The 16,481-nt window shown below is 35.0% G+C and overlaps 2 protein-coding genes across 6 annotated transcripts; one reads left to right on the top strand and one right to left on the bottom strand.

Annotated features, from left to right (window-relative positions):
- The first annotated feature begins 128 nt into the window (after positions 1-128).
- On the top strand, positions 129-4,912 carry Tmem63 (transmembrane protein 63). 3 transcript variants are annotated; one of them, XM_071702786.1, is made up of 12 exons: positions 129-437; positions 878-1,007; positions 1,152-1,369; positions 1,467-1,746; positions 1,860-1,963; positions 2,111-2,303; positions 2,422-2,536; positions 2,608-2,804; positions 3,024-3,350; positions 3,477-3,752; positions 3,838-4,071; positions 4,369-4,912. In XM_071702786.1, the coding sequence occupies exons 1-12, from the start codon at positions 418-420 to the stop codon at positions 4,567-4,569; spliced, it is 2,295 nt and encodes a 764-aa protein (XP_071558887.1). In that variant the 5' UTR covers positions 129-417; the 3' UTR covers positions 4,570-4,912. The 3 variants fall into 3 exon arrangements, with proteins under 3 accessions (XP_071558887.1, XP_071558888.1, XP_071558889.1); XM_071702787.1 differs by lacking the exon at positions 129-437 and adding an exon at positions 515-654; XM_071702788.1 differs by lacking the exon at positions 129-437 and adding an exon at positions 688-807.
- Positions 4,913-5,398: 486 nt separating this feature from the next.
- Positions 5,399-15,311, bottom strand: Nsd (Nuclear receptor binding SET domain protein). 3 transcript variants are annotated; one of them, XM_071702777.1, is made up of 13 exons: positions 14,628-15,311; positions 14,031-14,304; positions 13,447-13,847; positions 12,490-13,360; positions 12,158-12,324; positions 11,760-12,078; positions 11,452-11,680; positions 11,177-11,366; positions 10,260-10,689; positions 9,928-10,198; positions 9,608-9,822; positions 9,025-9,248; positions 5,399-6,890 (listed from the first exon to the last, which is right to left on the bottom strand). In XM_071702777.1, the coding sequence occupies exons 1-13, from the start codon at positions 14,850-14,852 to the stop codon at positions 6,684-6,686; spliced, it is 4,023 nt and encodes a 1,340-aa protein (XP_071558878.1). In that variant the 5' UTR covers positions 14,853-15,311; the 3' UTR covers positions 5,399-6,683. The 3 variants fall into 3 exon arrangements, with proteins under 3 accessions (XP_071558878.1, XP_071558880.1, XP_071558879.1); XM_071702779.1 differs by having other exon boundaries at positions 6,752-6,922; XM_071702778.1 differs by lacking the exon at positions 5,399-6,890 and adding an exon at positions 7,093-7,270.
- Between the last annotated feature and the right edge of the window lie 1,170 nt (positions 15,312-16,481).

Raw genomic sequence — 16,481 nt, 5'->3', positions numbered from 1 at the left:
TAATCTTATCACAAAATTGCTGTGGGAACTCTATTTTCGACAGTTAAAGATAAAATTACTCGATAAAGCGACAAGTAGGCTGGCTCAATTAAAACGCGTGTTCCTTCTGGCGTGATAGAACGCGGTACTACATACAATACATACGTGGGACGCGTGGGTACGCGCGTGTGTGCGTGCCCGTAATGACATTTCGCGATATACACATATACGTCCGAAGAAATGCGGAGCAATGCGAAGAACGGAGTCGGGTTAGGTTAGGTTTAGGTTACGCTCGCTCGGACACTTTCGTCGTGTGACTAACAGCCAGCAGCACGCACGGCGTGTGCGATGTGTCAAATTGACACGCGTTTGCTAACATGCACCTTCGCATTCGTTTAACGGCGCACTGACTCACGCGTCTCGGCGACTCGGCCGACCATGGATTACACCTACGAAAAGTGAGTGGCGAAATTCGCACCGCGATCGTCCGCACACTCCGTACCTGTTTTTCTTTCCCCGCGCGTTCGCGCTTCGGAGTTCGGGGGCTTCCAGCCGCTTATCGCGTTTATCTTTCGCATATTGTTTGCACAATCCGCGGACTGCCTTTCGCGTACACCGACATACATCGACTAGCACAGTGTGATTAAAACACGCGCGAGTAAAAGTAATGGAATAGTACGTTGCGTACCTTTTGCGATCGTGTGTATACTTGCTTCTTTGGATAGATCGTATCTTAACGTATCGCTGCCTGTTGCCATGTTACTGCTTGTCAGCAAGCGTAATTTGCACGCGCACTCCCGAGAATGACGGACGCGGCGTGTCATTGTTGTAGGATCGTGCTTTTTCTATCATACAGCTCTCTGTTACAATGTCAAACATTTGATTTACTGTATTGCAGCATGGTTCAACGCGATACTCCTCCTTCCGCGGACACATGCATTCCATTTCCCAGGAACAATAGAACAATAATCACAGATGCGTACGCAGGAATACCCGAGAACTTGTTGCTAAATGTAATAGGATTCCTGGTAAGACTCTGTGATCTCTATCGTTTGCTATTATTTGATACATATGTTGTAGTAAGAGATAATGATATACGACGTTGTACAAAATATTGACGTTGTTGAGTTAAACTCTAGTGTCTAACGTAACGCTAATATTATTGTTAACAGCTTTTAGTTATTTTATTTGGTTTATTACGTAAGAAAGCATGGAACTATGGGCGCCTCGCGCTGTTACACAAGTCCGACAACAGATGGATGGAGCTATTCTATGGTGTTAATGAAAACAGAGACACTGATCCCTTGTGTATGGAAGCTTCTGTCAATTCTCAACTCTCCCAACTGGATAGAGGATTTCTCTCGTGGATTGTTACCGCTTTTAAGATTACGTTAGTACTTGGTGCACTTGGAATATTTTATTTGCGTCTCTCATTACGGTATTTCTAATGTGTGACTTATTTGCTCATAATAATCTTACAATTGCAGGGACGATGAATTATTACAACGTGCAGGGCCCGATGGGTTGTTATACATCATGTTCGAGCGTTGCTTAATCATATTGACCATCATGATGCTGATTGTGTCACTGTGCGTAGCTCTGCCAATAAATTTTCACGGAAGAATGCAGCCGGGAGATAGCGCAACATTTAGTCATACAACACTGTCAAATCTGGAGCCCGATTCTGTTGGGCTTTGGGTGTATACAGTACTGCTCTTATCTTATCTGCCAGTCGGTGGATTTGTCATGAGACGTCGTTTGAAGCAGGTATTGCATATATTATAAGATAGATTTTCTTTTTTTGTATGTATACAAAAGATATAAATGTGTTTTGTGACGTTTACGTAATATTATAAATGAGAACTTGTGTGTGGACATAGGTGCGGGACACCAGGCCTACTGGAGAATTTGTAGCGAGAACATTATTGATTACGGATATACCAAAACAACAATGCACCGTTGAGAATCTTAGCGAATATTTTAAGTATGTAGAAAAAGACCTTCTTTTAATCGTAAACTTTTCTTTAGCAAATATTTGTTGCTGATATTAAAAGAAATTAATTTGAAAATAATTTTTAGCAATCTGTTTTTTTTTATGTGCGCTGTTTTTACGCATTAACAATCCTTTCAGAGAAGCATTTCCTGGTTTAACAGTGGAGGATATTACATTGGCCCACGATATAAAACGCCTTTCAAAGCTGGATGCAGAAAGGGATTGTGTGGAACAGGCGCGTTTATATTGTGAAAGTTATGCCAAGAAGAGAGAACCTTTGAAAATGTATCCTTATCCGTGTGGTCAAGTTCTTGGACATTGCTGCACCAAGGTAAATTGTATCAATAAAATAAAACGTGGACGTGCGCGATCATGATATCGATTACTTTGTATGCATTATCATGTAAGTTATTATCTTTAACGGAAAATTTAAGTCATTGCATTTGTAGCAAGTGGACGCTCAAGAATTCTACGCCAACGAGGAAATACGATTAACAGCGCTGGTTGAAGAAGAGAAGAATGTGGCACTTAGCAAATCTCTTGGAGTTGCTTTTGTAACTTTAGGTATTCCATTTACTCAATGTTTCCTTTCCTCTCTTAAATCAATAAGAAAATTGATAATTTATAATTAATAGGGACACCCGGTGCAGCTAAAACTTTGCGCAAACAGCTGAGGTCCTCGCCGAATATAAAGTGGATCGTCGATTATGCACCGACGCCATCAGATATATTTTGGGAAAATCTAAGCATCCCCAGGCCGTGTTGGTATCTAAATGCTGTATTAATAAATTGCGCTTTGGGACTTATATTGTTTTTCCTTACTACACCGGCTGTAAGTCAAGTTCTTTCAGCAAGAGCACATTACAATAAAAACTACAAATAGAAAAAGACGCACTTAAACACATATATAGCAAAGAAACTGACGCTTATAGCATTTCGATACAATAAATAACGTTTCAATCTTCGATTGATTCTCTTTTTGATTTTCTTTAAATATTTAAAAATTTATGCAAAATGTGTAATGTTAATTTATTTATTTTCAAAATTTTAGGTCATAGTGACAACTGTCAACAAATTACCACTTACTGGAGAGATTAAGGATCTTAGTCCAGTACTTTATTCTTTCCTGCCTACCGTATTGTTAGTCAGTGTGGCTGCTCTAATGCCTGCACTAGTTACGAGATGCGAATTGCTTGTGAGGCATTGGACACGAAGCAGCTTAAATCGTGTTGTTATGAGAAAAACGTTACTTCTGTTGCTCCTGATGGTGCTTATATTACCTAGTTTAGGATTAACTAGTGCCGCAGCATTTCTAGATTGGACTGTAAATGATCGAAACAATACGGCACAATGGGAATGTGTATTTTTGCCAGATCAGGTGAGATTTCTAGCAATAAAAATTTAGCATTTATTGCATTTATTCTAGATTAGTTCAATAAGAGCACAATTCCTCCTTATTACCACATCATTCGTATGGCTTAGTGTGGAAATATAAAATTTGCAGGGTGCCCTTTTTGTAAATTACGTCATAACTGCGGCTTTGCTCGGGAGTGGATTAGAATTGGTCAGGTTCCCGGAACTCGCGCTGTACACTTTCAGACTTTGTATAGCTCGCAGCCGGGCGGAAAGGATACACGTTAGGAAAGCGGTACTATGGGAGTTTCCATTGGGAGCTCATTATGCCTGGTTGCTGCTGGTCTTTACTATGATAACTGTCTACAGTCTGGCGTGTCCTCTAATCACTCCTTTTGGTCTACTATATCTTGTAGTCAAGCATCTGGTACTTTAATACCTTGACAATAACTTTGACAATAACTTGCAATTGTGACGATATATGTCCTGTAATGAAAATATATTTTGATTAGGTGGACAGGCATAATTTATGCTTCGCTTACGGACCGAGTATCGGTGGTGGCCAACTGGCTGGAGCGGCAGTTGGTGCTGCAGGAGCTGCGCCAGTTTTAGCGCAAGCTGCTTTTTTAGCTTTAGGCCTGGTAAGAAGTGGTCTGTCTCCACTAGCTGCGGTGCAACTCGCTGGTCTCTGTTTGAGTATTCTGGGCCTGGTAACCGGAGTTACATTGCCGCTATCGAAACCCAAGGTATTATAATTTGAATAGCTTCACGGGAGGCTACTGTTGAAGATTTCGTTTAAAGTTGTACTAGATTGAATTGAGTCATCTATACTATAATTTGAAAGCTACTTTCCTGAATTCAATTCTGTAATTCAAATTTTACATAATGTTCTGTGCTATAAAAATAAGTAATCAAAAATTAAAATTATTCAGCTAATCGAAGAGAATGACTTCTTATAAAGCAAGAAAGATAAAAATTCTAGCAGAGCCTCCTTTTCAGAAACGTACGATTTTAGAATATTAATTCTTAATCGTTTTCATTAGACTCCAGTACCAAAAAGGGACCTCTCGACTGGTCAAAATTTCGTGGCACCAGTATTACGAAAGAATCAGATATCCATAGAGGAAACCATATCGACTGCTTCAAATTCAGAAGTGAATTTACCAAGTCCGACAAATACTACTCCCTCTATACAAGAAAGTCCAAAGCTTTACCAAAATTATGGCACCGAACAGAGAGTTTAATATCTATATTTGTATTATACTCGATATATATGTAAGAATACAGAATGCTTTGTAACTTGTTTAAAAAGTTACCCGTATAGAAGTATATTCTAATTATTAATATTAATGAGCTGACGCAATTTAGGGAAACTACAGCACAAATAATGTACATTGTTAAAACATTTCTTACATCACGTTAAGTTAGGTATAATTTAAAAGAAAAATTGCAAAATACTGCTTTAACATCACTCTGTCTACTTACATTTATAATTGTATAGATTTGTAAATTCATTACTTATATATACTTAATAATTTGTGATAAGTATGAAAATGATTATATTTAATATAATTAATTTAACATAAATTTTGTTTACTTCTTTACTTTATAATAGTTAGATATTAAGAATTATACGAAGCCTTATGAAGGATTTACTAATTGCTACTCAAAGAATCTCATTTATAAAGAAGGTGAACAGGTAGATCTATCTTATCATTTCAGATCTGGCACAAAAACATAAAATGTCTATTAAGTACACTCAATACATTTTAATATTATACCTCTGTATTATATTAATGCATTAATATAATAGTGCTATGTAATAACTTGAAAAAAGTAAACTTACAACTATACACATGGAAATAGTTTTTAATTGATAAAGCATAGTGCGTTAATTTTGATCTTATTATAAATAATGTGATTATTCTTACATGGAAATCCACAATAATCTTTATAACATGTATATATCAACCTTATATTTATCATGAAATTGATAAAGCAATAATTATACAGTTTTTAATGATTTGATAGATCAATTATTGTTAGTAATAATGCAATAATTGCAACAGAAAATATAGTTAAGCAGGATGTTTTATTTCCATTCTGAGAATTATGTGAGGATGCACCTTATAATATTTTCTGTACTTTTTATATATAGGGAAGTGATATAATATAATTATATGTATGTGTATGTATATATATATGTACGCGCACACACACACACACACACACACACACACACACACACACACACACACACACACACACACACACACACACACACACACACACACACACACACACACACACACACACACACACACACACACACACACACACACACACGATATTAGAAATTCATATCTCAACATCAACTACGTGGCCCAATTAACATGTACTCTTTGTCTTTTAAAAATTTTTCCAAAGTTTTCAAGATAAATAGAAACATATATATATATATATATATATATATATATATATATACATATATATATATGTATATGTACAATTTCTTAAACAATTATAAATCTTCACCATTGTAATACGATTATTATCTACTTTGTTTGTTTTCACACAAGAAATTAGAATACGCAACTTATTTTATATAAGATGTTATTTTAATGAACCAATTATATTTTGTCATGGAGTAAAAATTTAAATATAAACACAATAGATATTTTTTTCTCTTATAAACTGTATATTACAGGCTATCATTTCCTATATGAACATTATATTACTGTTTTACCGTTTCCCCCGATTTCATTGAAGAATTCTAAGGGAATCTTATGATAAATATGATTGAACTCAGAATCCACTTGATGCACATTGTCATGCAATTTTATACGTTTCAACTTTCAACCAATTTCATTAAAGAATGTCATGAGAGTTTTATGATGAACATGATTGAATTTCATGACTGATTCATTCCTCTCCTATTATCAAGGCACTAATCATCACGTATAATTTTACAATGATGCATATCGCAATATAAACACGTACACTGTAATATCTATTCTTTTGAGATTAATAAATGTAAACAATATGTTAACAAAATCAAGTAAATTTATATATATATATGCAAATTTTAAGGTTCTATATTATAAATATGTAAGGAACTAATATAAATTATAAGTATATATAATTATGTATTGTAGATTACATACTTTATTATTGTATATTTTAGTACATACTATATATAATTATATACAACATATGATATATAATCTACAACATTGTACATAATTATATGTAATTAGCTTATCAGTATAACTGACATAATAAATTATATATAATTATGTCAGTTATATTAGTAAGTTTTTTTTACTATGTGTTTAATGGAGAAATTTGAATGAGAAATTCATTCAGCGAGGCTAACGCCAATTATGGCTTCCAGTTGACTAGATGTAAGATTACTTAACTCCTTCGCTTGATTTTCTTTCTTCTGTGATTTATGAAATGTCTCTTTTGTCATTGTCCTTTTATCACATGACATAAAATTACTCTCGAGATTGTGCTCTTCCTCTTCCTTCTGAGATTCTTCACTCTCTTCGCTGCTTAGATGAACCTGTGAGGCAACATTGTTGCTTAAGACGATCTCTATGAAGAATACAATGCTATTTTATAAAATAGTTATTTGAATAACAATATGTACTTCAAAAATGCATATTAAAAGAGAAATTTTATATATATATATATATATATATATATATATATATATACATATATACACACATATACATATTGCATATATATATATATATGGGATATTTTAATTTTAGATGAATCCTTAATTTCTGTACTAAAGAAGAGATAAACCATGATAAATGCAACTCAAGTTTTGAACCATTAATTCATAGCAGTTCATAGAAACTATTCAAATCATTAAATTTAAATTGTATCTATGTCTTGATATGAAAAATAAAAGAGGCTGCTCTCTCTCTCTCTCTCTCTGAAAAACATTAATAAAAAAAGCATGATAAAAGTGTTATATAATTTAAAAATTTATGACGCATTTAATTTTTGTCATGTAAATATACAATTAATTTATATTTATAGTAATTAAATAGTAAAAATTGATAGTAGAGACTAGTATATTAAAATTCGTATAATCTTTGAAATATTTCTTGTAGAATCAAATTAACTACTCATTATGTCATTTTGAAGTTAAATGAATAATGATAAACTTGCTTCATATTAATTGTAAGTATTAACTACCATTTATACCTTTATTTATAACTACTATTACAGAGTTGCCACAGAAAATAAATTTTAAAACTCCCCCGACTTTTCTACGCTCTGCAGACAATAATGGAGAATTTTTCATAATCAGTATATAATCTTCAATTTTAATATTTAGGAGCAGGGACTGCAGGAAAGATAGCTTATATTATTAGAAGCAACACAAACTTGAAAGTTTAATCCTATAACGTAATATAATCCTGAATCCAAATTCAGGCTAACAAAAAATAAGCATTGAATAAAAGAACGCAGTTATGAGGGAAAAGGGCGATTAAATAAAAGCACCGAATAAAATATAAATTTTAATTATTTTGTTAATTAATATCGTAAGAGAACTAGAGAAGTAGGGGAAGACGAAACGAGAAATGGACGCAAGAGTGCCTCAAAAGTGCCTCTTCGTAACACATAGGAAATAACTTGTAAAATGCGTGAGTTTTGAACACATTTGACTATAAACGTGAGATATATTTAAAGAATTATAAGTACTCTTTAAAATAAGAACATTTATGAGAATTGTGAGCAAAGTTAAAAATTCCAAGCTTTTATATTTATTTCCCTGATTTTTCCGGGTTTTCTCTGACCAATTTAAATTTCCATGACTTTTCTCAGTTTTTCAGGTCTGTGGCAACTCTTTATTATCAATAATAATAAATCCATACATCTACAATATAAAAAAAGACTCACTCATAAATTTCAAACTAAATATTTATTTTCTACCAATTACGCCAAACAACTTGCAACTTTTCTGTAAGAGCAGAATTTGCGCATAGAAGAGTGTCTACTACTGCCAATTTAAAGGAATAGGGATATATTGGGAGTAATGAAAAATAATAATAAAAAAATTTCAGTTTCTTTTTGTTTTTTCGGAACATATATGCTACCTTCCAATATTACAACATAATTCTCATTATGTTACAATATTACAACAATAATCGTTGTTTTCCTTACATACAGAATAGCCGCGCGATATAAATTCACAAATAAAACTTTGATACAGTTAAGATAGTCGTATAAAAGAATGCCTTGATAGTGTATCCCTTACATTCCAAACTATTTGGATTCACACTTTTATGGATATCAATTTAGTGTAAATAATGCAAATTTGCATAATAAAAATATAAACAAGAATTTGACTTCTTTGGTAAATTAAAGATGCATTTACTTGTTTACACGCTTACATTCTTCTCTAGCCTCTATCAATATTTTTTTCATCATAATCATTGATCTCAAAAATTGTATATTTTTCAACATAAGAATTTTCTTTTCTTACCAAATTCTACCACCACCAAAGTAATAATACAGCCAATTTAATTGTGCGCAAATAATATAGAAATATACAGACGAAACACTAACTGCACATATCTCTATGTGAAATTGCATTATTATGCAAAAATTTGCAACTATCCGAGCATCGCATATATTTACTAATGACACAGATAGAGAGTAAGGTTTCATCTCACCTCTACGATAGAAACCCTTGGTGATGGTTCTCGCGTCGCAATTTTTTCCATTACGATCGGACTAGTGGAGCTTGTCGAAGAATATTCTTTATCTGTCTCGTTATCGTTATCGGAATATTCTTTCTCGTCTTCGACAGGCTTCTGTGCATCCGCATTTTCGTGCGCTCTGCATACGACGCCACCCTTCTCGCTCTCTCGCTCAAATAAGTTGCCATCGAGATGATCTAAAAACATAAATAGCATTAATTTTTATAGTGCACATAATATTACAGTATATAAAATGTTCTTTTAACAATAACTTCTTTTAATCAACTTGAAGATGACTTTTCTTCAGTAAAAATATCGAGGGAGATCATTGTTAAGCGCATTTTCCCCATTTTCAACATTGTGCGGTCTTGTATCTAAGTTTTAAATAAAAATTCTCTTATTTTCTCTTCTGCAGTTTAATTTGTAGAAATTTACTAAACTTAGGTTTTTCGATTTTCACGAAGGAAAGATCAGTTTTAAATTGGCTGAAAAATTTGCAGTGAAAGGGTATACCCATAGTTTGTGCAAATACACGTTAATATTATTTTCGGATTACCTTGACAAAATGCAATACTACAAAATGAACAGTGTGCTGATGTTCGACGTCCGCATTCTGAGCAAAAATGCCACGGACAACAGAATTTCGGTTCTGTTTCATCGACTATTACACACGTTTTGTGATACTTTTTGTTACATGTCCTTTGTGAGCAGACTATAAACTTGTTGTGATATATTTCTTGTCCGCATTGCCAACACGTGTACTTTCTCGATCTAAAATAAAAATAACAAAATTCATTAACATATTAAATGCATAAAAACCATGACAAAACGATAAGTATATCAATTAACAAGATATACAATTATATACCTACGTACCTTCTGTGTCGTTTTGATTTAACAATTTTCTTCAATTGCATGACCGATTGTGCTATTGGTAACTGTTGTTTCTGTGCTTTTAGCCCAATAAAACCGCTACAATTAGATGCACCGCAAAGACACGCTTTTCGTGTTTCTCCATCAGATGCTAAATTATAATTAAATGTCAGCTCCTCTCCGGTTTCTATGTCACGCAAAGCGAATAGACCGATACGCGTATCTCCGTTTACTGTCCACTTCTGCGTTTCGCAGTTTGGAGCGCACGAGTGATCTGTAAATGACAATATAATCGTTTTTCGGGATCACAGACTCGTATGTCGTAATATACTCACTCATAAATCGACTCAGATTTCCCTTCGGTTCCGCATCAATCGTTCTATAGTTGTCTATCGTCAGGAAGTAGAAATTCTCATTTTTCAATTCCTTCTTCCGATGTAATCTACGTTTGTATTCAGCGTCGTCTATAATTTCACCTACGTACTCGATGACAAACTGTCCCGCTTTAATATCCTCCAAAGTTCTCAGGCCCCATCCGCGAGCCACGGTATGAAATGGCTCCATTGCTGGGTATTGTCTTAGCACGAACGACTGATTCATGCATTTGTCTCCAGCTGGACAGATTCCGGGACTGCATTCGACCATTAGTATACGATTCAGACAATCCGTACCAGGTGCACAAGGATTATCCCATTCAGGATCGCATTCGCATGCCACAATGCTCTCGAATTCGGTTGGCTTAACGTTGCCCACTGGTTTATTGACCTGTGTTACACGTCTATTTTCATTAAGGCTTCTAACTTTTCACTGCAGTTATTCATCAAATTATGATAAATTAACAATAAACCACGTATGATCTATGTCTCTGATTACAAAATTAAATTGATTTTAATGATGACACAGCAGTGTTGACTACAATAATATATATATTAGCCTAGTCTAGATCAAGCGAACGAGCACGAACACAATCATCTATGAGCGAATTTGATCGAATAAGTGTGGATAATGTTGAGATTACGAAACAAGTTTAAAAGTCAGATCCAGAACGCAAGTAAACACAAACATAAATGTATAATGTGCTTTAATGAATGATCTGCCAGTACGGCGGCACCATATGCACTCATTAAAGCAAGGTGTTCATTTGTGTTTGTTCGCGCTTGTCTATTTGGTTTGAATCCGACTTCAAAGGAAAAGTGCTCGTTAGTCTTTGCTAGCTTGATTAAGCGTTAGCTTAATGTGGTATAAACCGTACTTTTAATTTTACGTATGGTGGCGGTTTCAGTCCTTTCGGTTTTTTAGTCATGGATCGCCTTGCTTTTAATTGCTGATGTATTTTATTGGCTTCCTCAAGAGCTATCCGATATGTATCGTCCATCAGAGATTTTTTATTCATAGGTGGTTTTATATTTGCGTCACCGTCTTGATATAAAAAGGCGCGACCTCTATAAAGATTATTACATTAAAGAAAGATGACTTATTAAGATACTTATTAATCGCAATATTTCGTATAAAAGAATTTTTATTTACCTATCTACCCAATAATAATCATTGGACCCCAAAAACATTACGCAAAATTTACCAGGACTGTGAGGTTTAGCTACACTTTCTACATTTTCAGGAATTTCATGTGGATAACATATACGAGACGGCCACCATCGATAATGGCCGAGTTTCACCCATACAACTTCCCCATACAAAGGTAATCTTCCTGTTTCACAATCCTCGCATATAAATCCGCCGTCAGGCGCATCTATACCTAAATTACCAACAACATATGAGTAATTTATTTGCAGGTATTGTACTTTACATTAACTATAACATTTTAATCAAGTTACCCAGACATTCCAAATGAAAGGAAGTTGGACACGTGTCGCAACAAATGAGGCTTCCACCACGTGTACACAGGAAACACCACGCTGCATTCAATGGAGGATATGGTGCTTTGTAATGTTTTGGGCATATAATTTGGCTCGCCGTCAATATTACTGAACCAGCAGGCAGACACAATGTCGATGCATGATAAGACGAAGGGCAACGGACACATCTTGCTATTTTCTCATTTGGGGCGCGCGAACGGTGGTGTTGAGGATTATCCGAACTGCAGGTGTGGCATACGTGATACGGACATATCAAGCGTCCACCTTGCCAATGCGACTGAACAAAATACAAAAATATTTATTAATGTTAGAGTATATCAATATTTTAACATTATGATATAAACGCAAAGTTTTACCTGTGGCCACGATAATAAGCAGTTGGAATGATAATGTTTCCCACAAGCCGGGACGATACATCTTCCTCTATCTCCTTCCCTCTCATTGCATAAGAAGCAAGCAGGTGCTACTCCAGATAAACAGTCAATGCATTTGAATGTCTCGTCCTCTTGCTCATCGGATTTACCTGAATTCAATTAATATCATGATTATGCTGTATAACCATGTATTAGATTTATTTAAAAAAATTCGTTTATCTTTTGTTAGTATAAGTCACATTTAAAAAATAATTTTTTAAAATAAATATTATATACATATATATGTATTTATAATTATCATCACACATAATTACCATTATTTTCATTTTCATCATTAATACTTCTTTTAATTATGTCTAAGTCGCTAAGTAATCTGTCATCCAAGGTGTTCTCCTCATCAACAGAATATTCTGGACTTGATTCGCCAGGTTTTACACAGGATAAGTGAAAATAAGAATAACAAGGCCCCTTACATCTCGTTAGCTTGCCTGTCTTCTCGCAAATCTGACAAACCTTTTCTTGTTTCATACCTTTAAAGAGATTGTACAATCTACTTCGTTTCGTTTCTGTAACAGAATTTTCTTCCTTGTCAATTTTACTTCTCGACTTTTTATTTTCCTTCACAGTTGTGTCAATCTCAATCACATCTTCATCCGGAGTACTTTCTTTTTTTATATCTTTTAAGAGATTGTACAGTCTATTTCGTTTCATCATTTCTGGAACAGAATTTACTTCAGTGTCAATATTACTTTTCATCTTTTTATTTTCCTTTACAGTTGTGTCAATCTCAATTGACATATCTTCAGCCGAAGTGCTTTCTTTCGAATGCAATTGCGAGTTTTCGTTTGACACTTGCAATCTAAGTTTTTTCCGGTATTCCATGTCCATATTGTCCCAGGTTTTTCGTAAGTATTTTTTAATGTCGTTTTTTGGCATATCTGGATATTCAGTCTCGAGCAAATTTTTGTTATCTTCGTAGTAGAGTTTAAATAAACTCTCTTCATCCTCATTTTTAATGATTTTTGTGTTTATACTTTCGGAAGAGCTTTTATAAGTTGAAGGAGATGGAGGTAAAGAATCCAAATTTAGTTTCCAGTCAATTTTACCGTTTACAATCCGCGAATTTTTCGACTTTGATAATTCTGATTTACGTAACTTCGATACTTCCGGTTTTTCATCGTATAACTGTAAAAGTAAAAATAAGGTTTTACACTACATATAGCACGCACTAAGTTAAATTTATACTGAATGTAAACAATTATTAACATTACATTGTCTTGTTTAGCACGTTTGACATCAGGCTCATCTTGCTCAATCGAATGTTTCCTCTTGTTCTTAATTATTTCATCGACAGTAGATGATTTTGCATCTTTAGATTTCGAGATTTTAAATTTTTTCGCAAAAATTGCAATTCTTTCTTCCATTGTCAGTGGCTGTGCTTCCTCAGCTTCTCTAACAGCATTTTCCCACTTTATTCTCGCTCTCGGCTTTACAGTAAAAGCAGCAGCATACTTGGAATCCTTCTTCCTTGTATCTGCTGACAGTGATTTTTCTAATTCCACGAAGTCAGCAAGAGATATGAATTGCATCATACATTTTGCCGAAACCCAACTGTGACGTCCTTTGTCTCCGAAGTAATGAACGTGTACCCTTATACTTGTCTTAGGAGTAACTGTGCCACAAAATAGTCAAAACATTTTTCAACATTTTATACCAGTAAATTTTTGTAATAACGTCTATATACATATAAGAAATATAACTTCAGATTCTCATGTTTATTCATATTCTGAAGCAACTTCTTATAAATACACTGCAACTTAAATAAGTAAAATATACACGAGCTATAGAAATTTACCTCTCAACTTATAATATTGACCTGTAGTTGGGTCGTCTGTTACCATACAAGGCCAGTATGGGAAATTGCCAACTCTTGCCCATGCTAACTCTCCCAGCATCCAAGGGCATTCAACAACAGGACTGATTACTTTTGGAGATGGAATCTCCTCTATACTATTTAATAAAGAACCGACTTCATCTACGTTATTAGCTATGTCAATTTCACTTGTATTTTCATCCATACTATTATCAATGGAATTCGACAATTGTCTACGTGTCTTTAGCCTCCAATTCTGCAAAATTACAAAAGCAATGAATGTTACATAAGTACCAATGAACAGCAAGCTTCAGATTATTTAAAAAAACCGATAGATCTCAGACACTAAATATAACTTATTTGATATCTACTATTGATAATAAAAAAAAAGAGCTTCCTTGAAAAGAATCATATGAAAGTCGTTAGTACGTGAATATGAAAATATTTAAGATCAAGTCTCATAAATGACGTGTACTTTAGATTGGGCTTAGAAATATACGCAATCGACAAAGACACGCCAACGTTACATGGATGCTTTGTTGCTCAGAGCAGCATAAAAAAAAGGTACATGGCGTATACCTGCAGAGATTCCACAGTAATGCCCATGATGGACGTGGGCTTTATTGTTCTGCCATAACGGCTTTTATTAGGCGTCCAGCCATTACAATCGTCCAGTAAAGCCTCCCCATCGCACACGTCCTCGCTCGTCGAAGCCCCGACATTCACGTCGATCTCATCATCCGCCTCGGATCTGGCGCGATCCGACGCGGACACCTCGCTGGTCTCCGTGTCAATGGTATTCATGACTGGTGCGCGTTCAGTACGGCAACGGCATTTTCAGGCTCTCGCGTTCCGTACGCCGTGTATCATGGAAGCGCATCGGCACCTCGAACGACGGGCGTCCGCGGGGCCCGCGGAATGCCAGCGACGAGGGCACACTTGTCGAAAACAGTTCTCGCTACCGTTGGGGCGGCCTACCTAACAGGCAAGCGGCGGGGCCTCGGCCCTCGGCCTCGTGTTTTCGAGAGGGCTATCACCTTTCTCGCGTATAGCTGGGCCTACCTCATCCGGGGAACGAACGTCGGCTAACGGCTTCCGCACCGCGAGGACCTGCACGCGGCCCCGAATTTCGCCCTTTCGACCGTCCAAATTGTTGTGATAATAATGAACTGTGAACGAACCTCGCGTACCTCCTGAAGCAGGACGCGTTTCCCGCGATTTTGGGCGATTCTCATGGCCGGCGCTGCCCGCAGCCCGCAGCCCGTGCTTTGTGAAACGGCGGCCGGCCAATGCCGAGCTCGCATGCCTTCTTTACCGATCGCGTCAATTTTCTGTAGTTTCTCCTTCATAAAAAGAAAGAAGAAAGAATCTCTTTTATCTCTGCGTCCCATAACGAGAAATGTTGACTCGAGATTTTCGGTGAAAAGCGCGAATATGAGCATCTCGTTCGACGATAGACTTTGTTTTTTTTTTTTTTGTAGCTAGACTCTCTGCACTTTCATTTTCTTCTCTCTTTTTCTCTCCAACGTTTAATTACGTATACATACTCATTTTACGTTAAAAAGATATATAAAAAGTTTGTAAGTGCAAAAAGTGCGGCAAAAAAAACTTTCTCTTTCCGAGATAGTACATACATTTCCAAGATGGATGTAGCATGTCTAGATATTCTAATTTTATATGACTATAATGCCTTTTTTAGATATAATGATGATTTTTTAGAGAGGGATGATGACGATGATGACTATAATAATATTGGTTAAAAATCGAAACTTTTGATTAATTTAATATTTTATAATTCGTTATTTATTTGAAATATCAAATTTAATTCATTACTCCTTATCGCCTATCGATAATAAATAATTACATACAATTATAAATAATTAGGTACGTATACTATATTGCGTAATGGGCAATTATGTAAAAATATTTACGTAATTATATGTACTTTCGATTATAACAAAGATAAATTTTATTCTTTAATAAACAAGAATTTATTATAAGCTCTTTTAAGGGGATCCTGCAGCCGTATGATTTACCGACATTATCGTTTTCACATAAATCTTTTAATTAGCTTTATAGAATTGCAAAAATCTTTTACAGAATTAAAGTACGCACAAAAATCTAGGCTAGCAAACGCGATTTTATATAAAAAACACCAAAAAATTAAAAATGTTACTTATTTGGGCACATACAGCTGTCACCTGACGACAATATTTGGTTAAAACAAAAATTCTGCAGTTTATACATACATAATGTTTGTCTCCTAGCCTTAGGAAAACATGTAGGAATAATATCGTGCAAGTAGAAGTAAGATTCAATGCGTACAATAAAAGAAAAATGTGAATTTTATTTTAGTACTGCAAATACGGATGCAGAATGACAAGAAGAGCAGCAACAGTAGTTGTCGAATCTTGCAAGAGATGGCGAGCAATC

Source organism: Temnothorax nylanderi, unplaced genomic scaffold, assembly GCF_030848795.1.
Source record: "Temnothorax nylanderi isolate EJ_2023f unplaced genomic scaffold, tnyl_v1.0 TNYL_tig0031_pilon, whole genome shotgun sequence".
NCBI lineage: Eukaryota > Metazoa > Arthropoda > Insecta > Hymenoptera > Formicidae > Temnothorax > Temnothorax nylanderi.
This window is presented reverse-complemented; position numbering and strand designations above follow the sequence as displayed.